This window comes from Acromyrmex echinatior, chromosome 16, assembly GCF_024713525.1.
Source record: "Acromyrmex echinatior isolate Ae372 chromosome 16, ASM2471352v2, whole genome shotgun sequence".
Lineage (NCBI taxonomy): Eukaryota > Metazoa > Arthropoda > Insecta > Hymenoptera > Formicidae > Acromyrmex > Acromyrmex echinatior.
The window spans coordinates 7,300,063-7,326,627 of NC_141867.1; the positions used below are offsets into that span (position 1 = coordinate 7,300,063).

The 26,565-nt window shown below is 37.4% G+C and overlaps 2 protein-coding genes across 10 annotated transcripts in view; both read left to right on the forward strand.

The window, feature by feature from the left end:
• The window catches only part of Orc2 (origin recognition complex subunit 2), a 74,266-nt gene extending 48,892 nt beyond the window's left edge, over positions 1–25,374 (forward strand). For all 6 annotated transcript variants that reach the window (XM_087414480.1, XM_011061045.2, XM_087414476.1 and 3 more), the window contains 2 exons: positions 4,508–4,569; positions 15,686–25,374. The gene's annotated coding sequence lies outside the window, so the exon portion shown is untranslated. The remainder of the gene's footprint in view (positions 1–4,507; positions 4,570–15,685) is intronic.
• The window catches only part of rdx (BTB/POZ and MATH domain-containing protein rdx), a 43,892-nt gene continuing 42,076 nt past the window's right edge, over positions 24,750–26,565 (forward strand). Inside the window, exons 1-2 of one of the 4 annotated variants that reach the window (XM_087414483.1) lie at positions 24,750–25,275; positions 25,479–25,615. In XM_087414483.1, coding sequence (XP_087270609.1) covers positions 25,500–25,615 — 116 coding nt within the window. In that variant the 5' untranslated portion in view covers positions 24,750–25,275; positions 25,479–25,499. Of the gene's footprint in view, positions 25,616–26,565 lie in introns of all 4 variants that reach the window. The other 3 variants (XM_087414482.1, XM_087414486.1, XM_087414485.1) reach the window with 3 other exon arrangements.

The window sequence follows — 26,565 nt, forward strand, 5'->3', positions numbered from 1 at the left end:
ACAAGAAAATTAAAAAAAAAGTTAACTTTACAAACATTTCTATCTTACGAAGTAAGTAATTATATTTTTCAGAATTATCTTTGCATTCAATTATTCGATATGAATAATCGAATTATTTTATTCGTATCGAATATCCGGAAAATATGATTTCAGGCAAATATGATCAGCTGGATATCTGTCAGTCGATTTGTGATGAAAAAAATTATGGGGCTTCTTCTGAAGTGAAGAATCATCATGAAGAACTTTTATCGCGGCGCCACACGAATTATTAATTTGCGAACGACAGATCAGATTTAATACTGATTTAATCGATACCGAAGCGACTCCTGTAATCGAAAGACGATTTATAGCAAACCAGTTTGACTACTCTTACTCGGCCTTACGTATTCCTCTCTTCAACCATCAGTGGCTGATGTTAACGACGCGCGTTTTCGGTGTAACGACGATACGATCATTGTAGCGCCGTTACAAATTTGCTCGAACACTTTGCACGAGCGTGACTTATCGGATCAATGATCAATGTAACTGATATTGTGATGTAACACTAATCGGATTCCATTAGGTTTTTTTTTTTTAGAGAGGACTGTCGAAAAAATTAATACCCAAGGTTATAGGAAGTATAATAAAAAATGTAAATATAAAGATAAGTAAATAATAAACATAAAAAAAAACGATGAGTAAGGTTTATAAGAATCCTGATGCGACTGGCTAGAAAAATGTAGAAAAGGAACATTATTTATAGATTTCTGTTTCAGTAACCGCGTTGTGTGTAGATATCTTCTTATTATAGGTTCTTATAATACACTTGTTCTTTGTTTATAGTTTAGTCTTATATATTCTGCTGTATGACTCCTACATTCTTATCTCGCTCCTTGTGTGTGTGTGTGTATCGCGATTCTAAGTCAAAGTTCTTTAATCGACATCTATCTAATCGATCGTTGATGGCACCTGGTCGACCTAGTGGTACAGTTAGACGAGTGGGAGTGGGTATTAAACGTCGCGGCTACGAGAGAGGATCGAGGTTAACGATAAGTCCTCTCCTCTCTTTCTTTCTCTCTTTCTCTCTCCTGTCGTGGATGGATGAACTTCCTCCTAAGGGAAGAGAGAATCGACGTGACGTCGAGAATGGATTATCGATCCGAATGACATCTGGAGAAAATGTATTCGCGGTGGTACCCTGCGTGATTTATGAATCCGAATTCCGCCAGCGAAGGGAATTAAGAATACGAAAATATAGGGAAAATACCGGTACGATCGTATTTCACGCCCAAAGTAGCCGCAGTTGGAAATTTACTCGACATAATTCCGTTCTACTGAAACAAAAAATTGATTTGAAAAGAAGTTATTCCGATGAATACTAATTGCTCGAACGATTAATTATTCCTTACTGGCGTGAAGTTCTCGAGCTTTTATTTGACAAAATAATATACTGCGTCACCAGCGGGCATTATGGTCCTTTCTTAATCACATTAGGGTGATACGTTCCCCTGAGAGGTCGAGCAAAGCAGACTGGTGTAAATTGTTTCCACAAAATTGCGACATGACACCGTTTCGCCGTCGCTAATTCACCGAGAAGTTATGCTAGCCATCGCGTTTTAACTCCCCCGACTCATCGTGCTCCTCTCGGTACCGACCCACTTCTCTCGTTATCGTAGCGACCTATCGTCGAAGAATCACCGATAAAAATTGGTCCGCGTACGTCTGTCAAAAGATCGTCAAAGACATCGTGCTGTTCTTCGTCGTCACGCACAACACTGCACTGAGAGAAATGATTTTGTTATAGGAACAAATCAAAGGAAAACAAATGTGATATTTGTTAAAAAGCCGATCGATTTGTAAATACGATTGCAAATTAACAAATAATCAATAGCATCGCTAGCAAATAAGAGGCTCATATCCATATATAAAAATCGTAGATGATCGCAGGATCTCAAGTCGTAAGAAATTGACCAATTCTAGTCAAGTATTCTCTACATTTGACTGTGCTTGATCGGTTTCCTACGACTCTACGAATTCTATATAAACGAGCCTAAAGTTTATCCAAAAGATAGGCTAGATTTTATATAGTAGTTTGCTTCTGTTAATAATTGGTTGGTACAGCAGACTAGCAGACACAACAAAATTTGTTGTCACATATTTATCGATCACCGATTAAGGATACTGGTGGTGGCTTGTTAAATTAACAAAATCCTTTCTCTCGTATCGCACTACGTATTGAAGATTGAGAATTGCAAAATGAACATTAGAATTCGGAACGGATTAGACCGAAATGGATTAAAATTAAAATTGTGACTGACTAGTCGAATTCCAATCCTTCTCTAATTCGCAATCCTCAATTCTCCATGACAGTGTGACATGGGTTTTACACATGGACATCTGTGGAACCACATACAGTACCTTCAAAATGAATCAAAACAGTCCCTGCACATGAAGCGGAGTGTCACATGCATTTTTCTCTACCCTCCGTTTAATTTCAACCAGGCTTTAATAATAAACTTTTGACCTAAACCCTCTGGCTGCATAAAAGATCCGCGCGAACATAATTTTGGATTTTCACGGTGGTGAAAGAGAGAAAAAAATAGCTGTTAACGAGATGGATCGGCTCTACGAGTTTGACCGAGCTTATATTGATCGTGATCTCCGCTTTGTAAAGATTTTGCATAAAGGAAAGGCAGGATCTCCATTTGATAGCGAACGCGCGATGGGAAAATCGGACCCAGGTAAACACGTATGATAGAGGGTGGCGGGCATAGTGGAGGCGAAGAAAGCATATATCGTGCACATCGTTGAAAGAGCTCGATGTAGGAGAATCTCCTTCTCGTGTGTGTATAATGGAGGCTCGAAAAACGAGGCGAAGCGAGGTGAAGAGAGCTGACCTACTGTGGCAAGTGGCTCAGGGCCGTCGCTGTCCAAATCGTCCCCCCGATCGCCCCCCACCGAGCATTCTCTCTTCATCCGGTACCATGCGGTAGTATTCAGGTCTGTTCATCTCTCTCTCTCTCTCTCTCTCACGGATGTAATGCCCTCGTAGCCACTTTGTCCTCCTCCTTCGACCTCCCGCTTCTTTTCCCTTTACCCTTTTCTATAGCGTGTAAGCCAGGATTCTCTCTAACATTCGCGATCAGCTAAATGGACCGTAACGCCTGAACGATAATACCAGTGGTCTATCGTGACGTCGCCCAGCGCGATAATAGCGTATCGATTTTGGAACGATTAGAGGCGTACGGTCTATGTTAGTGCGAGGGTGAAAGCTTCGATAATTGGGAATGGTGATCGAAGCTATGGAAAGACCGATTTAAATACATGGTGGTTCTCTACTTGAGAATGCTTTCTAATCGATTCCACAACTACCGTCCAAATAGAGTCATCGCTCGAGATACGGCATTGTAAATGAGCAGCGGCGTGTTATTTGCTTGCTTTGATATCCGCTTCCGCTTTAATTATTCCGATTGTATGCACGAATGAGTGCGTGGAAGAAATAACGCAGAGCCTCTATCTCAGATGTGAGAAAATTAACTCTCCAAGCTATATCCCGCTCGATCTATGTACACCTTCGGCTGATTGTAATCTGATTCCTTTCCTCGAGATTACGATTTAAGTAATTTATGTGTTCGCATTCACTACGACGCACGAAAGTTTCGAAAAGTAGCATTTTAACTTCTTTGGAATTATCAAATTAAATCCGCGATACGCAGAACTAATGCGATTCATTTGGTCTAACATGGTATATATCATTTGTTGGCGAGGTCTGATATCTCGACGGGATTCGTGATCGCCTCTCCTGTGCGTTTTTGCACTCGGTAAACTCAACGTAAACGCCCACCCGAGGAGGAAAGTGAATCACAGGCGGCCGCATCGAGTGAAAATCATCTAGTGAAAATGTGAAGGCCGGGTAGAGTGGCGATTTGAAAGTTCTGCCGTAGCTTCCAGCTACAAGTCGATTTTCACTTCGCCGTCGCCGTCGTGGATGTATACCCTCGTGAAACGCTCGGTAAAAGGTCGACTATCGCGGATTATTGTACGAGATCCTAGGCTTTTACAAATACAAGTATAAGCGCACCTAATGCACCAACGAATGCAGCGAATCGCTCCGACAAGATATGCACGTCCGTCCCGACCAATATTTCGTTACTAAATATAGAAGTATGCGCATATTTTCCATTTATTGTTGGAAAGTCTTGGAGAATCTTAGATATTTAAATTATTTATTTATTTATATTTTAATTTAATTTTTATACGTATTTATATTTTTTATAAATTACATAAATTATTTCAAGATCAATATTCAATTATTTCAAATCTGTCTTTTTTTTTTTTACAAAACCTATGTATTGTATTTGATTTATAATTTTATAATTTATATTTATTAACTTGATATAATTGTAAAAGTCGCGGAATTTACAACATGTGAATCTTATCTCATCGATTTTCTGTTACATAAGTAGTTTACTTACAATTAGATGTATAAATAGCTTACTGAGATATCTTCTTTGACTTTTGATTTCAGGTGTTCTTCGTGTATGTACCTTTTAAATGATATCGCCAAGGTGAAGCAAACTATGCCAACAAGTAAGTAAATGCATGTATATTATGTCTTTTAACAAATGCAGATTGTCTTTACCTTATCGCTTCCATATGGAATGACGACATTCCGTTTCTTCCTTTTCGTCCTCGTCGTCTTGCCAAGTCAAGAGGAACCAACGCGATTCTAAACATTGATATTCAGCAGACTGTCCCAATTGCGTCCTTTAATTAGCATCTGCTTTAATCTTCAGATTATCGGACGATAAAACGGTTCATGTTGAAACGCAATGTTATTTTCGTAATGAAACGAGTAAAATAATTATCATTTATTAGTAACTAACGTTTATTAGAAATTATTAAATGTTATAAATTTTGCTCTCAGCAATAAATATTGACATTAACGAAACTAAAGTTGTTTCGAAGGGCAAAATTCAATTTTAAATTGAGTTTTTATATCAGAAGTGCTTCAGACTTCGACCTAATTTGTTCGTAACGTTATTTACGTCATCCCTCGATTAAAGTGAGACATCTCCTGCTGACTTATCGCCGACGCCTCTTCCGCATACTTTATCGTAACTCCGCGTGCGAATCCGTCGTATTATTTCTTTATCAGAACGTTCATTTCTGCGTGATGAGTTGCGAATGCTTTATAGGCGAGCACGTAGCGCGAGCGAGACAAAGCGACGACGAGGACAAGGAAGAAGAAGATGCGGCAATTTGTACCGTTGCACGTAGAGACAACGATATTTCGCAGCTATTGTGAATACGCTCGGACGTGACATCATTCGTCCTCGCGATTACATAAAGATATCAGCGTCGTTACTCGCTAACATGGATCCTTACGCGATTCCTTCGTTGTGCGCGTGCATTTAACGCGAGGTGCGCATTTAACGTTCCTGTGTAATCGCGTTGTCTCCACATTTAATGGGCTGCACGAGTGCAACGAGTGGTCGTTGCTGATGATGATTAAAGAAAAAAGAAGGAAGGAAAGATATCCATAGCATTGTGTCTCGGAAGCATCGAGAAACGGGTAAATTGCATGTGTTTAAAATTGATAAAATAGTGATCCCGTTGAAGGTTAATGTTCAGCTTAAGATTCCCTTAAGGAAATGCTGGAGTAACCTAATTATCGATATTACTGTTATAAATCTCCAAATTGACTGAACGGAATAAAAAATCCTTTTACGGGATTATGGTAGACGCAAAATTATAGAAAATAGTGCAGTGGACTTTATATTAAAATCGAAAAAAAAATTAAGTAAGTTTTTAATAATTTTTTTTTTCAATTTAATCGCTGCAATAAATGATGGTTTGTACTAATGTTTAGCAGAGAAAGCAGCTTTGCAATTGATATATTAGGAATAATATAATAATAAAAAATAAATTTAAAGGCTAATGAGACTCAACGGAAGAAGTTGCACACAGTTATCGATAAGTAAAAATTACTTCTTGATAACATTGATGTCTTCTTTATTTCAAAATCTTGAACGTTTCGACTCGCTTTGTAGTCCTCAGCAATATAATAATTAAATTCTGTTTAATTTGGTCTAAAATGTTAAGCGGTCCGTTCAGAATAAATCACTCTCAGATTCCCAGAACTCGATTCTCGAACGGAGCACTCAACATATTCAGAAGCTTTGGAAAATTTGGATTTCCTTATGCGATAATTCACTTTAATTTAATAATGACACGTGTCACGAACATTTATAACGAAGACAATTTCAATACGTCCGTGTGGTTTTGTGTGTCATATACATGATATATTAGGAGTGTGATTTATAGTTTTGAGGATTTTTTTTCTCAAGAACTTATTTATTTAAACAATATATCACGTAAATAACTGTCGATCAACATTTTATTTTCTAGCAAATTCTGAAGTGGATTTTTGTCCAATAATGCTTGCAAATCTGCGTTTTCCGTTAATTTGCTTTTATTGTTAACATAGAAATCATTTGAATCGACAGAACCAATAATGTCAATCACGTGTTTTAAATTGATGGAGCAACATCACTATAAATTTCTATCAGAATTTTATGCTCTTCAGCCGTCATTTTCTTTTGATTAAAAAACAAAAGCAATGCATGAAAATGCTCTTTAGAAAGCTCCATTTTTAAAATGGTATAAACACAATGTTTACTGCGTCCATTGTTAATAAATGACTAAATATGGAGTAATATTGAAGCATTAAGAAATAATAGCTATCATTGGAATGTCTTCGACAATACTGATATTAGTGTCATCTTTTGCAAAATCCTTAAAATTAAATCACATTCCTAACGAAATTCTTTAATATAATTGATTTAGACTCTTAGTTCCTCTTTGGATCTAAATATATAAACCAATTATATATTTAAGAATTTTACAATTGTAAAGCTGCTTTCGTTGAAGTTGTGCTAAACACAGTCAATGTAAAATCGATTCTATAATTGCGTAAGCATAGTTGTAATTATAAGAATTGAACTAACCGCAGTCGAATGTTCTTCTCATATTCGATTATGATTGGTCAATTCTTACAATTACACACACTTACTCAATTGTAGAATTAAGATTGAAGAGTGCGCGCACATGTGTATATGTGTGTGTGTGTGTGTGTGTGTGTGTGTGTGTGTGTGTGTGTGTGTGTGTGTGTGTGTATCTGTGTGTATGTATGTGTTTTTGCTGATTTGTCGTACTACGTAATGTTTATGTTATAAGTAAACGTAATGCCAACTTGGCTCGATACAGCACGACACAAGGTCGCCACGCTATCATTCGCGAGGTGAGATATTGTTACTTAAGCAGATATTACAGGCAACTCCTATGTAGTGATATTTTTCGAAATGCTACGCGAAAATACCAAAAAGAATTATAATTGTTGTCTACGAACAATTGTCAAGTTTGCTTAAAATAGATTTATTTATGCATTTTTTGACAATCCTTAATTCTTATCAAGTGAGCTATCAATTAAAGTTAATATTTCACGCGATGTATCTATCTTGTAACGTAGGAAATGGCAGAGAATTAAAATTCTGTATTTTACTCTTTTATAATTTATGTGCTATTATTATCTCTAATAATATTTAATTTTAAATGTGTCTTACATCTTTGAATTCTTCGTTAAATTTTAATGTGCTTATCAGTTTCCAATTGAGTGCGCGATAATGTTAAATGGAACGCCAAATTAAATAATTGGAGTAAAAGAACATTTTAATATTTCGCGCGCTTTATTTAATAATTAATGGGTATTGGAAAACGGAGAATATTCAATATATGTTTAAAGAGAGACAGATCAAATTGAAGGCGAAATTTGCGAATTTATTTCAAGGAAAGGTGTAAGGAGAGATTTTTATATCAGTCCAATAATTTAAAACTTCGTATTTGCCACAACAAGTTTTGCTGACAACGAATTTGAAGTCAGATTTTTAAACTACATTGACTACATGAAGATCATCGATGATTATCAGTAAGTTTATCATTGTATCATGAGGTTCCCATGTGTTCTTCAACAGTTGTATATTAGTGTTTTCTATTGACGTGGCTTGTATATAAAAGTTAAGTTACGTAGTATGACACATTAGAAATTCTTGTGCATCTGATTTTGATCTGAGCTATGCTGCCATGTGAACGTGATTTTTTAAATTAATTTTATTATGTCATAAAATTTTTATTGTGATCCCTAGATAATCACTTTTATTTTATATGACGCCAGTTATTGTATTAAAATTCAAAATAGCCGATTTAAATATGCTGGATATATTTTAAGAAATGTTTTAATTTTTATGAAAACATTTTATAATTTATTCTTGGATCGCTGATTATAAATCTGAGGTCAGATCTTTAGAAAAAAATGTCTGACCCAATATAATGATCGAAAATTAAAACAATCATTTTTATGAAGTTCAGTACTCGGTCTATTAAAGTTGGCCAACCAAATAATTTTTATAAAAAAATTGAAGTTTTTAATCAGTATTTCATTATACACAAAAAATGTTTAAAACGATATAAAATACTGTTTTAAATATTGGATTTATATTGAGATATGCTGATTAAAAATTTTAATTCGGATTATAATATAAATGATTGAATATCATCGACCACGTATTTAAATTACATTAACCTTTCAATTTTGTTATATAAAAATTGAACATATTGGTCAGCCATTTCTTTCTGAAGCCACTTTTTTTACTTTATATTTATAATAATTAGCGATCTAAGAAAGCAAATCGCAATAAAATATTTTTCATAGAAATTAAAATATTTTAAAAATATATAGATAATTCATCATATTAAATCAGTCATCAAATCATATTGAAATTCTGACTTCAAATTTGTTGTCAGCAGTCAGCAAAATCTCCGGATACAAAATTTTGAATTATTGGACTGACATAAAAATTTTTGCTTCAAAAAATATGAGCTAACGTTTTAATGAATTTCCATATATTTCTTAAACCAATTGAGCCTCAATTTGAAATTTTTTTGTGATTCATCTTATTTTAAGATTGGTACACAATCTGAAAATTGCGGAATCAAAAAAGAGACTAAAAAAATCATGGATTTTGTGATCATTCTTTAAATTGAAACGAACTTTCCAAACAGCCTAATATATCTTAAATAATTCTATACATATCTTAATAATTCTAAATAAAATTAACAAATATTTAATTAGAATACGAGAGAGAGAGAGAGAGAGAGAGAATTGCATAAGGCTTTCGACGAAACTTCGGTAACGCATGATATTTGAAATCGACTATTGGCATAGCTCACGTACTCGCTCAATCGCGTCAGCGTCGTTCTCGTCGTCGAGGAGGCTAACTGTTTGATTAGATTAGCGTGTGCAAATAATGACGGCGGCGCGGCGACGGCGGTGATCCGACCTCGACCGATCGTGGATTGTTAGGCTTTGTCGAAAACCTCCGGAAAGTACAACGGAAAAGAAAGCCGCAACCGTTTCCGGGATCGGTGAAGCGGCACAATGGGCGAGGGCGAGCACGTAGCCGCGGTATAGCGACCATCGAAATGGTTATTTTCGACGGTGAGGCCGTCTAGGACGTGGTAAAACGAGCACTCGAGGACATCCTGTGTGTATAGATATTTGTGCACACATATATGAACATGGCGAAGTGTGTTCCTCTTTGCCTCTCACTGTTCCATCCATTCTACACCCGGCCGAGCCTATACGGAGACGTAACTTCGACGCGACCTCCGACGTTTCCTGCTTGCCGTCGTTTAGCGATCGATAATAGTTCGGCAGTGATCAATTGCTAAACGACAAGGCGATGTGTTACGAGGAAGCACCGCTGGCAGAAGTTGGAACTATGACTTATAGATTTTTCCTTTTGAAAAATTCGCACGCTCGCTCGTGCAAGTTTGTGTCTTTAAATTAAGTAGGCGATCCTCTTGAAATTCGAAAGCGATCTCGTACCGAAATATATTCGGCCACAATTGTAACAAATTAATTTTATATTAAATTTGTTTTATATTAAAAATAGATTGTTTAAAGGAAGAGCTTCGTAGGAAAGAATTCGTGAGCGAGACGAATACGTGAAATAAATGTAGGTATCTATTGTGTCTGCACTCGACCTTCTCTCCTCAATCCCGGCTTTTGAAGCACTCACAATACCTCAAGGTGTCTTTTATTCTCATATCCGATCCAGAGAAGTAATTTCATTAGGTCCGATTCACTGTATCTTGAGGTTCAGGCTATTTGCTGAGCCGTTATTCGATAGATAAGTTTATTCCAAGAGCGGGGTGGTCGATAGCGTTCGTCGTCACACGGTGAGAAGCGCGTGCGGAGGAGCATACGTCGTTCTACATCGCTTTTAGATTGCAGAATGACCTTAACCCCGGTATTGATAATCGATGGAATCGATCGGAGCCTCCCCTCCGCGAACCTATCTATACCGACCATCCCCGGGACTGTCGAAGGCCATGGTCGACTAATCTGAACCTGACAGATTCTTGTGAAATATACATTGAATCCTCGTTGAATTCTTCCTTGGGACATTTTAGCAAGCCTTACTGTTTCTGAATTGCTTGAGGGACTGTTCTGAATATCGCTTGTACTTGTATGGAAAACATTTGTGATATATTTATCAGCGAATAATGGTATACATCTAATAATAATAATAATCTTTATTACAATGTACAAGCACGTAGCGCCAAGTTATAGAGCTGAAAGACGAGAAGAAATACGAGAGGCGACGTACGTAGAAAAAAATGTTTGGTTGAATTATTTAGAATTCTGATGGAAAATGAACAATCCGGAATTTTAGTTAAGATTTCTGGTTAAATCTATTAAAATTCTAATTGAAATAACCAACATTCAGTAAACTTAACCAGAAATCTAGTAGACTGAACTTAAGAATTCTGGATCGTTTATTTTCCAGTTAATTCAATCAAATTTTTTCCGCGTAGTACACACAAATGATGAGGCACCAGCAAGTCTGCTGCTACAAAGTCTATCGGTAAAAAAATAAATATATATTTATTGTTTTAAAATAATGATTAAATCAGTACGATTAAAAATGTAACTCGACTTCAAGTAAGGAAAAGTTATGAAAGTGATATCTTGGAGAGGATATTTTATTTCTTATGAAATTTATTATTTGGAAGAGCAGGACTTCTCTTGAAGACTCGAGACCGAGAAATAACTTGACACCCGCAGCCCTCGGACGTATATTTTATAAAAACTGCAAAAGTTTCATTACGATAAGTCTCTTTTGTCGCGAGCGAGCCGATTCAGATTTGCGATCGATACGACTTTCGCGAGAATTAATTATCGTTCCGACAAACAACACCTGCTTCGCGATGGGCAGATATCTCGGTAATTAAACTACCTGCAATATACCAGTCTTCTCGCGATTCGATATACGAACAGCGAACCAGTTCGATGCGATCTTAGGTTCGTCGCAGCTCTTTGCAGCTCGGCCTCGCCTCTGCACGTTTTACGGTCGAACGAATCCAAACTCGCGCGCAAGGATAATTAAGTTAACGAGTCGACCCGGGAGTACCGTTAATTAATTTGTCATACCGAGCTCCTCGTTGAATTCCGAGTAAAACTATTAAACACGTTTCCGTTCATCTCGCGATAGAGCGCGGATAATAAGCGCGTTTAATCCGTTTAACCGCATTGTTTTTTCTTCGCGAACGTTCCCGCAACATGCATTTTATAGTGGATATCGTGCTGCTTTAAAAACAGAACATAAGTCCACAATTAAAGATGAATCCAATTAGTCTTTGCAAATTATATATGTTTTACTAATCATAAATTTGTTACAACAATTTGCGGTTTTTCGTACACTCTAAAAAATATCGCTGTGAAATTAACACCAATCACACAGTGAGAATTATATAAATACCTCATGATGTTAAATCCACATCGATAGTCTTTAGAATGTAGAGTTTTCCATTCAGTAAATACATACCCTGGTAGAAATGTATGCTAGTTTTCTTAAACCCTTTCCAATTACTGTCTAATGTTACTGTATTCTCATTAGCTGTGCCAATACTGAATAGAAAATGGACTTGATAGAATTTTATTCTGTCCATTTCATGAACAGTTGGCTTGCCTATTAATCAATTTAATATCCATTGTTTGTTGTTTCTATTCAGCAAATGAATTCAGAATTTACGCAACTTTTGTATGCAGTAACTGCAAACAAAGCGTTACATCCCGAATGGGATCCTAAGTAGTTTTCCTTCTTAGTTACGAGACAGAAGTTGGTATAACTGTTTAGTAACTGGTCAAAAAATGCATGAAATTTCTACGAGGGTAGTACAAGTTGTGTAAAACAAAAAAAAAAAAGAAAAAAGAAAAAAGAAAAATGGTTACATCGATCGGTGTCGCGCTCGATGGTGTCTTTCTCAAAGCGGAGATCGCCTAACGCGCGTGCGACGCCTTGGCCCACAAGAGCGGTGCCGACCTCATTTTTATTACAATTCAAACGCGCCCTCCCACCTGTCCTCCCAGAAGAAATGTCAGCGATTGTCGGCGGAATCGGGCACACGGAGAAATCTCTTTCGTCGATATGAATAATATCGTCCCGCCTCACGCCGCGTGTTGCCATCGGGAAGTGGAATTCCTTGGCACGCGACACGTTTCGTATTGTGTTCCGCGAACATTTAACATGAAAAATGTAATTTCACGGGGATTCGACGAGACGTATTCTCGAAACGAGAGAGTATAGAAGAGAGGTGCGAAGCGTTCTTGGATCGTTGACTTTTATGCGGTCGCGTACCCGCCTACACATTTATTTCCCTTGTATCGCCGGTGAGAGTCGCCACGGAGACGCGTGTCAACCGTACAATGAAGAAAGTGGAAAACAGCGGCTATCGTTTAAGTCACTTATATTAAGGGAAAGTAGAGATTGGATCGAGTATAGGAAACGTGGATGCTCTCTCTTGAGAGGAATGAGGCCCGTCGAATACGTCGAAACGGCGAAATCGAGGGTCGACTCGCGAGTGCAATGTCGCGATCGAAAATCGTAATTCGAGCGGTTGGGATCCGGGATTATCGGGCGCTACATCGCGACTTTCGATCGCATATTTTTCTCGAAACGACGATATCCAAGCGCAATTCGCTCGCGTAATGTCGCGCGATACATTCGTTGCCACGTATAGAGCGTGTCCTACGACGAGCTGTTCTAACGGTCTTCCGCCTTGACCGAGTTGAGCGAGGTCCGTATCAGATCTCAGCGTCTTGACTTTGACTCCGTTTTATCGTAAAAGTCATTTCCACGATCAATTACCCGACCGTGAAGCGACCGGCGCGGCTAGCGCGGTCCGTCTTCATCGTGTCTTCTTTCATCGACGAAGTTTGATGTGGATTCATGTGGATTCATGTTCAGTCGCTCGCGTAAAGCCCGTGTTAAGCTCGTGTCATACTACGCATTGTGGACGCGGGTTGAATTCGATTTGCAAACTATGAATCGTTGATCAATCTGATTGGTCGACAATTGTTCGACACTGTTCGAAATCCGAATTCAATCCATATTTACAATAGATGTTTCAAAACCCATGTCACAGGGACACATTTAGGGATCTATTCTGTCTAATTCTTAATGATTGTAATGCTACATTCTCACTCAAGGTACTCCTCAGGTAGAGGAAAGTCATCGATACAGATCATAGGCCTAAAAAGTTTCTTATTGGAAACTAACTATTGCATTTTATTAATACTGATATAGATGTAATCTGTTTAGATATACTGTTAAAAAAAAAGGCAGCAAATTTCATGTAATGTAACGGAAGCAAATTTCAAACAGGTACATTAAAATTATTTAAGACCAGTTGTTTCATCTTTGAATAAAAATTTAAGTTTATTTTCGTTTCACAATATTGAAGCTAGATTGTTCCATCTTTCGATAAACTTCAGCTATCTTATTTTATTACTCTCTTATGCTTTTATTCTTTTATTTTTTTGTTAGTAGATAAATTATCACATAAGAGAGTAAATAGAGAGTAATAGAATAAGACAGCTAAAGTTTATCGAAAGATGGAACAATCTAGCTTTAATATTGTGAAATGAAAATAAACTTAAATTTTTGTTTAAGAAATGGTCTAAAAACAAAAGTGATATATGTCGGTATCGATAACCTTCCTCTATCATTTTATCTTTTCGACGAATAACAAGGTTAAAATGATACCTGAGTGGCACTCGGGTAGGAATCTGAATATAGCCCAGAGTGACTCATACATTGAAGATTGAGAACTACGAATTAGAGAGTAGAATTTAACCAATCAAAACGAAATAAATGAATAATACATAGAAAGACTCTCGATAGGTTGAAATAATAGAGCAAACAAGGCAAATGAGACCCGAGTTCATAACTCGATTTGGAGTCGATTGATTTTTAGGACTGTTTGATTTGATACCTACTAGATTTTCTATTGATCTTTGAAAGAAGACATTTTATCGATGCAGCGTTGATAAAATGTTGATCTTCAAAGTCCAATAGGAAATATAGTCGATATCAAATCAACGGTCCGAAAAATCAATCGATTTGATTTCGATTTATGAACCAGAGGAATCAAGCATGATTCCCCTGTAATTGATGCGCATGAATCAAAATTCACAATTATTATTAACTTAAATTACAGATGAAAATATCTGAACGTTTTAGTTTATTTTTTGAGCTATTCTCAACGAAAATCCTATTAGTTAAATAGTTAATTGTTCAATAATGTATATTCGCGGCATGAATTCCAATGGTGAGTCGATCGATTATCATAGAGAAATGGACTAAGAAAATTATTTGACTGGTTGAATTTTAATCCCTAATTTGCAATTCTTAGTCCCCAATGCATATAGAGAAAAGGACTTTTTTACACTCGACATTTTTATTTGTTTGACTTACATTTATTTCATTGAAACCATTTAATTCTAAATAAAACGTTATTTTAATATCAATTTTTTAAATTGATTGCATTAAAGTTATATTGTTTGGCAGAAAAAACAATTATATAGAACAATATTTTTCGATAAAATAGCATTTTCTTTGATTACGCCTAATATTATTCTATGAAATAAAACTAAATTTTATAAAACTAAATATTTTCTTTGTAAGAAAATATTAATTTTAATAAAATACTTTAAATTTTGTTAAATTTAAAGTAATCTTTTTCTATGCGGGATTGGATTCGGAATTCGCAAATTGCGAATCGTCGATCTAATTCGCTAGTCAACGATTCGTAATTTATATTCAACGATTCGCAATTCGTACTCAATGATTCGCAGTCCGCAATTTGAATCCAATTCAATTTGAATCCAATTCACAATGCGTAGTGTGACACGAGCTTTAACATTCGCGTCGATCGTTTATTCGCCGCGAGCTCGGAACTCTCTCGTCGTGTTTCCGTAAAATCCTCGGAAAAGATTTTCCTGCCCGCTTTCCACCTATGGCCCGCGTCTCTCTTGGAGCGAGGCCAACTCTTGTGTCGATTTACCTCGTCGACACCGCGTGTGCTCCTTGAGAATCGTTAACACTTTAACCTTTCGCGACTTGTAAGTTTCCGAAAATAAATTGACACTAAATGTCCTACTGTTATAAGGCCAGCCTTCGATATTGATTCATGTTGAATTATTCCGCTTTCAAAATAGGAAAATTACGAGACGTGGAGGTTAATAAATTCTCTTTTCATCTCGTTGTTGTACAGAGTAATAATTGATTTCCGTTGTTTGCAGAGAATTTACGAGAGTTCGCCAAGTATATAATTTGTGGTTTGCTACACATTATAGTGTCGAGCTCACGACACTGTAATCAATGGCTAGAGGACGTCATCTTCGGGGTTCTTTCGTGGAAAAGTCCGGACGAGGAAGCGCAAGCGGCCAGGCTTCGTACTGGAGGTCATGCACGAGCCGCATGTCTCACGGTTATTTTCCTTAGTAGAAATCACATGTACCCTGAAGGTACAGATGTCTTCACGCGTGTTCCCGAACGATGAGCGATAAAAGAAAAAAAAATAAGAGAAGAAAACTTCCGAACCTCTCGCGGAAATGCATAGAGTGACCTAAATAATGATAACTTTGACGTTCGCGGCTTTGTCGACCACGTTGGATCTCTCTTTTTAGCCGCCTCGCTTGGCATTTAATCGACGGCCATGAGGAACATATGCATTTACAAACGTCTGTTTACATCCGACAGGCCGAACAAAAGTATTAATAATTTATCCTCTCGAATCATCAGTTTATGATAAAGTGGTTGAATTGAAAACGCGTAGGGTATATATGTGTCTGTGTATATATATATTTTTGTATGTAAAAGAACGTTTTCGACATTGCCGGATAAGTGATAAAATACACTGAATATTAAATTTTGATCGACATTTGTTTCTCAACAAGTAACAGGTGTTTTTTAAGATTTTTAAATACTGTAAAAGAATAAGTTACCTTGAATTTTTTGTATCTTCACTTTCAACGTCTTATATAATAACGCAAATTCATAACTTATGTAATATACAGGATGTATATGAAATAAGTAATCATACAGTGATATTGCTAATAAAAAATTTAGTCGAAAAGTCATCTACCATTTTGCAATTTTTACAATAGTTAACGAGAGAATTATGTAAGACAATTTTAAGATATTTTTCAGTGTGAAATATTTTTTCTTTGTGAAATATCTTGAAGATATTTCTTAAAGAACTCTTAAAGAACTCTTAAAGATAATTTTAAGTTGCCTTATATGTCGATTTTAGACGTTTTGCTTATTAGATAATTAAAAAAATATATTGCAAAATGGTAAAGGACTTTTCGACTCAGTTCTTTATTAGGAATTGCATTATATGATTAGTGGGCGTTATTTCAGATGCCTTTATAGCTACAAGAAATTTAAATATTTTTTTAAAATATGCCAAAATAAATATAATGATATGACATCTCTTTTATTATTTATATACAATTTTAAATGATGTATTCAAATAAATATTGACAATATTTTAATTTTTTCTGTTTTTCAACATTAAATGACGACTCTTATGCATTTTATCCCGTGCAAACAAGAAACAAGATATAAATTATTAAATTTACAGTTCCGAAAATAAAATCCTTGATTTCTCAAAATGTATTAATGATGAAACTTTTCTAGACTTATATTTTTTTCAGCAGCTAAAAATACATAAGACTCATCATTCAGATGTCGACACAGAAACCTTGTAAATTAATGATATCATCTATAATGAGCAACAGCTTTAAACGTGTATTAGCGCGTATGATAATCGGGTAATAATTTTCCATCAAATATACATCAACGCTTTAGCGTGAATAAGGTACAACGCTCTGACATTTTGACAAATATAAAATCGTTATTCATTATTCGCGAGTGCATCTTGTATCCACTCCAATACCGGTCTCAGTCATGCAAAAGATAAGTTCGTACAAGTCGGAATCATGAATACCAAACGAAGTTGTAGAACATCTAGATATTCGCGTTAACATTAGCGCAGCCGTACAATACGTTCCCAATTCATGCGTTCGGCGCTCCCTGAATAAAACGCGCCTTCTACAAATACGTATTCTTACCATAATGCGTCAGCGATACGTCTTAATTTGTCTTTTAATCTCTTCCGTCCGCGCATATATTTCACGTCGATCGCAGGCCGGCCGCATTAATCAGGCATCATTCGACATGTCGACATCCGACATGAGAACGTTGCTCCAGGCTCCCCCGGCGCGTCGAGAAATCGCATCGAGCTCGTCGGAGCGTAGAATGGTACAGTGGAGTGTACAGAGTTGGTAGTGGTAGTAATATAAGTAGTGGAAGTATACGCTCGCTCTCATTAACCATGGTGAGTGCTCGACATGGTGTGATACTACCACCGTCGCAGTCGCCGCCGTCGTCGCCACCGCCGCGTGGCATAGGTGGTAGCTTCGTTCTATCGACCGAGCGAGCGGCTCGGCTCTCTCGTCCCGTGACCTGACCTCGTCTGAACCCTCCGCCGCCGCTGCTGCTGCTGCTGCTGCTGCTGCTGCTGCTGCTGCTGCTGCTGCTGCTGCTGCTGCTGCTGCTGGCTTGCGCCTCTCTCTCCCTCCCTCTCTCTCCGCCTCGCTCGTTCTAACGCAATCACCTCTCGCGGCATTACGAGCAGCCGCTCTTCTCTTTTCTCCCTCGTCTCTCCCGCCCCCTCCCCCCTCCTCCCCCCCGATACCATCGCCATCGTCGTTGCCGTCGTCGTTGTTCTCCGCCTTCCCGAGGCCCGCTCTCCACCCTCCGCGGAGAGCTCTATCGCGCTTTCGCGCTCTCCTCCCGGTACGCTTTCTATATACGATATTAGTGCCCCCGAACTGGAACAACGCCCCGAAACTTGCGAGTCGCATAATCCGCTCGGCGCTTATCTCTCCTTTCTGTATCAAATTTTATTTTATTTCATTCATCTGCGTTATACCTATCTCCATTTGTTATTCGTCGTTTTCATTTTCATTTCTATCTCCGCTGCGCGTCACGTGTTTTAATTTCTTTCTCTGTTTTTTTTTGTTTTTTATTTTTTTTTGTTTTTTTTTTAATTGGTACTCTTCGATAGTACGATTTCACTCGTATCAATTGCTACGTTTTTTTTTTCTCGATAACGTTCGATAGCAGCTGTGTTATTGCTACGTTACAAAAAAATTCGCTGAATTGCTACACGCATTGGCAGCGGAGAGTAGCGACGGGCACTCCCTGACGTAATCGTGCAAATTAATTCGACTCGCCCACCACGAGAAAGTTACTTTTTTCTGTATCAAGTGTGTGTCCCTTGTGTAGCAACATGGAAAAATCCCTCGGGCGAGTTAAATCCCTCGACTCGCGGAATAGTTTACAAAATAATACTTATTTGCTAATTGAATCATTAAATATCTTCCTTGATGCATCGTACCTACTTGTGTGTACATGTATGTATGTGTACGCATATATTTCTTGTCTAATTAAGTTTATAAATCTTACCCGAGCTTACATTTTTTTTATCCTCTTTAATTAAATTTTTATTCAGCTTCTGTATCTTTATTTATTATACACGTACGCTTCTTCGATGTATTTGTAACGAAAATTGCATCACGATGTATAGCTGAAATTTTTAACTCGGCTTTACTCGTATTCACGAATATGAAGATCGCATTTGAAGTAATCGCGCAGGATGAAAGTCTCTCCTCTCTCTCTCTCTCTCTCTCTCTCCTGCTTTCTCGTATTTAAGCGTTAAATGAACGCGCTACGAACGGCGGCCCTTAGTCACTGGATTATCCACGTGCGATTGCGGCCAACTTACATTTACGCAGTTCTCCATACATTCAGAGAAGTTTCGCGCGCTCAATAAGGCAGCCGGCAATGAGGCAGTCGTAACTATACCTGTATTACATAGCACGTTCTCAATTTTACTTATCCACGACAGAAATTGCTCCGAACTTTCCGGACGGGAGATACACGTAAACGTCGTCGTCCAATTACACCGTCCGGGAATATCTCTCATTCGGTGAAATATGAATTTACGAGTTAAAGCGATTGTCAAAGTTGGTTGGTTCAAAACGCGCGCATGCTCGAGGGACCTTATTAATTCCAAGTTTCTTTAAGGAGGATAATAAATAAGATCGAACGTGGGCGAAACCTGAGAGGGCTGTGAGAAAAAAACATAGGCGGGAGTTCCAGTAAAAATGGTCTGTACGTATCGGGAAACCTATAATATATCGGGAACCCGTACATTAACGCAGGGGCTGACGGAAAGTCTTTAGTAATAATAACAGTACAAACAGCGGGAAAACGTAATGCACGCGAATAATAGAAATGGAAATGGTAGCGAGCCATTAGAGGGTATATAAAACGCCGACTCTCGTGTGCCTCGTGGGGCGGACGAGCCTCAGGGTCGTTTTTCAAGGGGGTCAAGGGGAGTCTCTCGCCCCGAGCGAGGTCACGCTTATTAATATCAACTTCTCCAATTCAAATTCAAAAACGTAACGATGTTCCCCGCGTCCTTTCTTTCGAACGTCCTTTCTTCTCCCACGTTCACTAATAGCGAATTCGATCACTCTTTTGCACTACACTGTTAGAAATGTAACCATGAGCTTCCTTTACACCTAAAAGAAGCTCGTGGTTATGAACGAAATTAAAAGTAATGAATGATTTAACTGAAAATTAAGTTACAGTAGTAGTTACTTAAATGAAATCAACGTGTACATTAAATTTCATAAATTTTCATGAAAAATACATTAAATTTTATATGTACACAAATGTACTTTTTAGTTATAAATACGTTAAATTTAAGAACTTGAAATTTAAGGACATTTCTAACAGTGTACGTTAGATCAGTGCATATTAAAAGGTTCCCTCTAAATCTGAATCAGTGGATAGTCACTAATTATTCAATGGCATACTTTGCACTGATAATCAGTAAAGTTCAACTAAAAAAGGAACAATATTTGAGCATTATATAACTAAAATATTAATATTTGCACGTTAATTTCAATCTTCCAATATTATATTCATTGAATTTAAACATTAAAACAAGGTTAGTTAGATCATACAATAAAGATTAATTAGGTTAGGGATCTCGCATTTAATTCATTGATTATCAGTGGCATACTTGGTATTGATATCAGTGATTATTTATTGATTCAGATTTAAAGAGATTTTACATGAAATTATTTAGCAAAGTTAAATGCAGAAGTATATAAATATTTTAAACAATTAACTATCTACTAATGATATGTCACGTTATTTGACGAAATATATATGTATCATTTTATTGTCAAAGTTGATTATATGTATTACTGCATTGAGATATTGTATATAAAGCGGCTTTTAATATGACTATACTGATCCAGTGTAGTGCGAGTGATCGAATTTACCATTAGAGATATGTTTGGTTTGTGACTAATATTTTTTTCTTTTTCACTTAGAAATTGTCTTATTTTAACTATTTAATTTTTTGTTAATCGTGAATATGTGAATAAAATTGAATGATTATACCAAGCATTTTTCTTAGAATTGCTTAGTTTATTAAATTGTAATTCAATACTGAAAAATATCTGATCGAAAATAGAGTATAGTAGTTATATCAATTATAATTCCGGTTATCTCAATTAGATTTCTAATAGATTTAACTAGAAAATTCTGAGCCATCTATTTTCAAGATTACCAGAATTTCAATTAATCCAACCAAATATTTTTCTCAGTGAACTGTATGTGTGTAGATAATAATTTTGGAAAATGTGTATATCAAAGATTGTTTTTCGAGTAAAATAACTTTATTACTTTATACTTTATTAGTTAATAATTTTATTACTTAAAAAATAATATTTTTTAATAATTATTTTTTCTTTTTGAACAATGTATTACATCTGCTTTGTAACTTTCTCTCTCTCTCTCTCTCTCTCGTTGCACATTTTTATTCTGATAAATTTCAATAAAGTCTCATGCTGATGTTCTTTATTACAACATTTAGAATCTAAAATTCGGGGGAAAAAAGAGGAAGAAGAAAAAGAGAGAGAGAGAAAATAGCGATTAATTTCCGGAGATCATATTTTCTCTCGGATTGGCATAACTCTTTCGCTGTACACACACCGGATGTTTCGCTGTGGTGCGGTAAACCGTCGAACGCGTTTTGTCCGAAATGTATTCCGGTTTTCTCTCCCGGTATCACCATCGTTCTCACAATGTCACGACCGTCGTGCGTGATTCCGGCACGACGTCACGGTCCCATTGACGCCGACCCCTCCGAGAGGAAGGCACCTTAAACGGGCTCGTAAAACATTTTCGTGACCTCTTTTTCATGTAACTGGACGAACAGAGACGGGCGTGCTCTCTTGGTTTCCGGTGCTGCCGAAAGCCACCGCGCGATGCCTATCATATGCATGTATGTGGATCTTATATGTGTTTCGGAATACCAGTCCCTCTCTTTTGCTCTTCCCGAATTTCTTAAAAACGAATGCTGATATGATAAAATATGTTTGGAAGAATTTCTTAAGAATTTCAAGACAAACAAGTTTTATCTTAAACATTTTTTCTTATTTGCATTTGTTTCCGAGAAATTTAGCAAAAACTTTTTTGGGGATAATAAGATAGGAACAAGACCGTTTATATTAAATAACATTACAATCCGAAGCGCCACTACGGTCTAAGTATTAAGATGTTGAACTAATATATATATTATTCAAACGAATAAATTAACTTCAGAAATAATAATTACGTGTCGATATGGTTGTCGACATTAACGCAATTAATCTGAAATGTAATAATCCCCCCAAAAATTTTTTGGGGATAGTTTTACCCTTTTAAAAAATTAAGCAGTAGGATTAGAAGGGTTAGAAAATTATTTTGATTAATTTTAATCAAAATCCCATTGTTATCAAGGAAGTATTAACTTTCTTTTTGTGTTTAATTGGGCTTGAATATTGATAATTTGACCATTTTGATTTCTTGTATCTCCAAAACTAAAGCTTTAACTTAAATTTTTTTCTGAGATTAATTCCATCATAAAAAACATCGTTTGGTATACAATTAGATTTGAAATTCGTTACTCTTTCATGTTTGATGATGAAAGCTAGCTTATAAGCTTGGAACAATTTGATAACCTATCAAATATCGATAATAGTAGGAATTTTCGAAATATACGAAATATACAGGGACATTTTATAAACTACATAATAAAAATTTTAAAATAAATTGTGAATTATTATAATACAAAATATTTTTAAAAGTATATATAAGTATAATAACTGATAATCATCAGATATAATCAATCATTATTATACTGCATAGAAAAATTTTATATAATGAGCAATTAAGATAAACTTAGGATGGCCATCTCAATGCAAAAGACACACTTTAATTTTTGTTATCTTTAATCGTATTATTGTATCGTATTTTGTTATATTTAATCGTATAATATTTTTTCCGTCAATTACACTATTAAAGATAATAAAAAATAAAGTTTTTTTTTTGTATTTTAAAGCTGGCCATCTTATCCAAGTTTAGCCTATTTGAAAAAAAAAAACTGGGAAACCTGAGTTTTCAGGGGATTACTTTTAGCCTGAAAATTAAAGATTTTTTTCATTACCAAATTTTATCAATACTCAAAAAAATTCTTGGAATTTTATTTATTTTGTCTTTTTCTGAAAATATTGTTCTTCGATTTTTTTTTCTTGATAACGCAAAATGTTGACAGTTAGTTCGCAATAAGTGTAGCATCCGCGAATGTTTACGTACATTCTTGCGTGTTTCGCGAATTTAAAAAAAAAACAAGGTGACATCGTGAGACAATACTCAGCAGAAAAGAGTAGCTCACTGATACCATACTGTAGTGAATCTTTTTTATAAATTTCACAGTTTTAATTGTAGAAAATATTATATAATTTGAGGAATTTCTATTTTTATTAATTAATTTTACAATAAATAGTTTGTTGCGTTACTTGCACTCCAATTTATTTTAAAGTTGTATTAAAAAAAATTGTCTAATTTTACTGGAATTTGGAATAAAATATCTGGGAATTGTTAGGGAACTTCTTTCTAAAATTTCAGTAAACACTCTGGATTAATGTCTGTTTTCATTAATGTATTATAAATTAACTTTCATCTGACGGTACAACTTGTTTTTCATTTTTTTAAAGGCATCTGTCAGATTGAAAATATATTTTATAATACATGCTGTATTGTAAAACTTATGACATTTTATATGTTTATTATTATTTGGCATACATTTATTTAAAACAATCATAATAAAAAAATCATAAATTACTTAATGTATTTAAAAATTATTGAAATTTTGTTACATATTTTAGGAAAATTTAATCAAACATTTTTATATTTTATGATACGTAAAATCAGAGAAAATCATATAAAATTCTTTAAAATACTACATTATCTCACTACTATGACTTTTAAGATAAATTCTAAGAGAAAATTCTGTGTGTAGCAAATAAAAATGTTTGATTTTCATCTTAGTTTCGAGAAATTATTTTCGATAATCAGATAAACGGAATGGCGTCGTTATTCAAGTCGATTTTTCGCATCGTAGAGCAAAGCATTCAATCTTTTGAACAAGAAATGTTTTCCATTCGAGTAGGATAGCCATACGCTAACGCTACACGAATAGTTGTGAGGGAACCTCCCTTTTTCGCATCCCTTTTGGAAATGTATGATATATCCCCTCTAAAGAACAGAGTTTAGCCTCGTGTTTTCCCCTTAATCCTCAACCGAGTACGTCTTTGTCGAAAGTGAAGGGTGCGTTTCAAGGCCTCGTTTTTATTGTCATTTACTTACAATGTTATCAGAAACGTCTTCTTTTCTACTCGATGATTTCACTCATTTGGCTTCTGAGACAAAGGAGAGGTCATACTATTACGTTCTCGTCAACAAATGACTTTTCTAAAATATTAAAAATTTCTAAATCTTCATTTTCACAAGAGGCAAACGAAAGGACAGGGTTGATTCCCCCCAAATTCGCGGATCAGAAAACTGCGGGACAAGGAGGGACGTGAAGAGGGAGGTCTGTGATTAAAGTCCAGGAAACGGCGTTTAATACAATTTCGGTGCGGCAATCGGCACCGCGCACACGCTGAACGCTCGTGGGGCAGAATTTCCTGCAGGGTTGACGAAGAGAGAGAAAGGGCAAGAGAGGCTAGGGAGGTGGAGTCTTGGGTGCGCGTGATGAATGGGGTGGGGGACGATATCGTCGACAATCGTCATTCTTCGGCGCGACACGAGGTCGCGGAGACGGCCGAGCGCGGCCGAGTGTAGCCGATCGCGGCCGAGACGGCGCGTTTCGGAGTAGGGACCAGCGGGTGTTCAGTAGTTCCTCTCAGTTGCTCTCAGTCGAGCCGACGTCGTGGATCGGAGTCAGAGTCGCGGGTCCGCGGAGAGAGAGAGTACCTCGAAAGAGCGATTCGACGGTAACCTGAGACAAGAGAGGAAGAGAGGAGGCGCTCGATACGCACGCAGTTGCACGCGCGCACGGTATCCGACGGACGGGGCGAGGAGAAACGACAAGATAAACGAGAACTAGGGATCGAAGCGCAAGTTGGTGATTGGCTGAACCAGAGAGACGGAGAGAGAGAGAGAGAGAGAGAGAGAGAGAGAGAGAGAGAGACAGAAAGAAACCAACTCTTTTCTCCGCTCCGGATTGATTCCACGAGAGTCGTCGGTCCGCACATCATCGCGCCGCCGCTTATCTCCGAGAAACCGTCTCCTCTTGCCGTCGTTCTCTTTGTCGGCCGTTGTTCTGGCGGATGGACGCCAGTAAAAATGCGGTGGTGACAGTGACCGGATACCGCGGAGAGGAAGGACTCCGGAGCAATTTTCAAGCAATAAGCGGGTAATTATTCGTTGTCGATCGTGTTAACGCGAGAACGAGATAGCCGTGCTTCGTATAGTCGATTGAGTCGGCGCCGGGTGAACGAGAATTAGAGAGAAAGAGAGAGAGAGATAGAGAGATAGAAAGAAAGAGATAGAGAGAGAGGAAGGGCACTCTCTTCGCGATTCAGCCGGAAGTTATGACGAGCTCGCGCTTTGTTCAAGGACGAAGAATTGTTCGCGCGCATGTGTCCAGTAGTGGGATATAGTGTCAACGACAAGTCGCCGCTTGCAGATCTGGATACCTTGCTGTCGACACCCGCCGGGCCCGGATTGTCTCATGTCAGGATGGCGCTGGCGCGGTACGTACAATCGTACGGCTCGCCGTTGTCGGAGCTAGGGTGGGTCTTCGTCCGTCCGGGGCTAAAACCGACTCCGGGGGGGGGGGAGGGGGAGGGAAGGGGGACAGGGGTCCGTTTGACCGGTACGCGCGAGGAGTAATCGTCGCATCGATCCGCGCCGTGCCGGGTAGCGTCACCGAGCACGCGACGCCGACGAGGACGCTCCTTCCTCTCGGATTTCTCTCCCCCTTTTTGCCGGCACAAAAATCCGCGACAGACTTTTCCTTCCGGAATCCTAGACGCGCGTGAGAAAGTTTCCCTTGAAGAGGGAGCACGTGGGGGGAATGAAAGATAGATAGATATCGTCATTTATTGAGCGCTCTAGAATTAAGTCCTCTCGAGCGCTAAGACCATTTATGAACAATAATAAACAATAAAACCATACATTGATAACAGAAAAAATAAAAGAAAACAGAACGAAATTAACGCAAAAATATATATATATATAAAACATACAAATATACTAAATCAGTTAAAGACGTAGGAAAAAAAGGACGAAAGATACTTTGGCAAAAATGTAGATTGAATTCTAGCCGCGAAGGGGCGAGAATTAGGGTGGCTTTTGAAAGACGTGCGGGTCAAGTCTCGATACTCGAAACTCGCTCGATTCCCGGGATTTCCCCGTGAGATACAGGTATACGCGAGGATCTAGAAGACGCGGCACATCGGTCAACGACCCACGTCCGTCCCTTCGACGAGGATAGCGGCTGAGTATCGCGATAGCCATTAGCCGTCATCCGTTGATTCTTTTGTCCGTCCGGTGGTTCTCTTCCCCCAGTCGTCGCGATTCGCGTTCGCGCCGGCCGACTGGAAAGTTCTTGGTCAAGTCGCGAGCGAAGGAGCGCGAATCAAGGTGAATACACCTTTTTACGTTAGACACCGACCTTCCTGAGGCTGCCTGATGTGGGCTT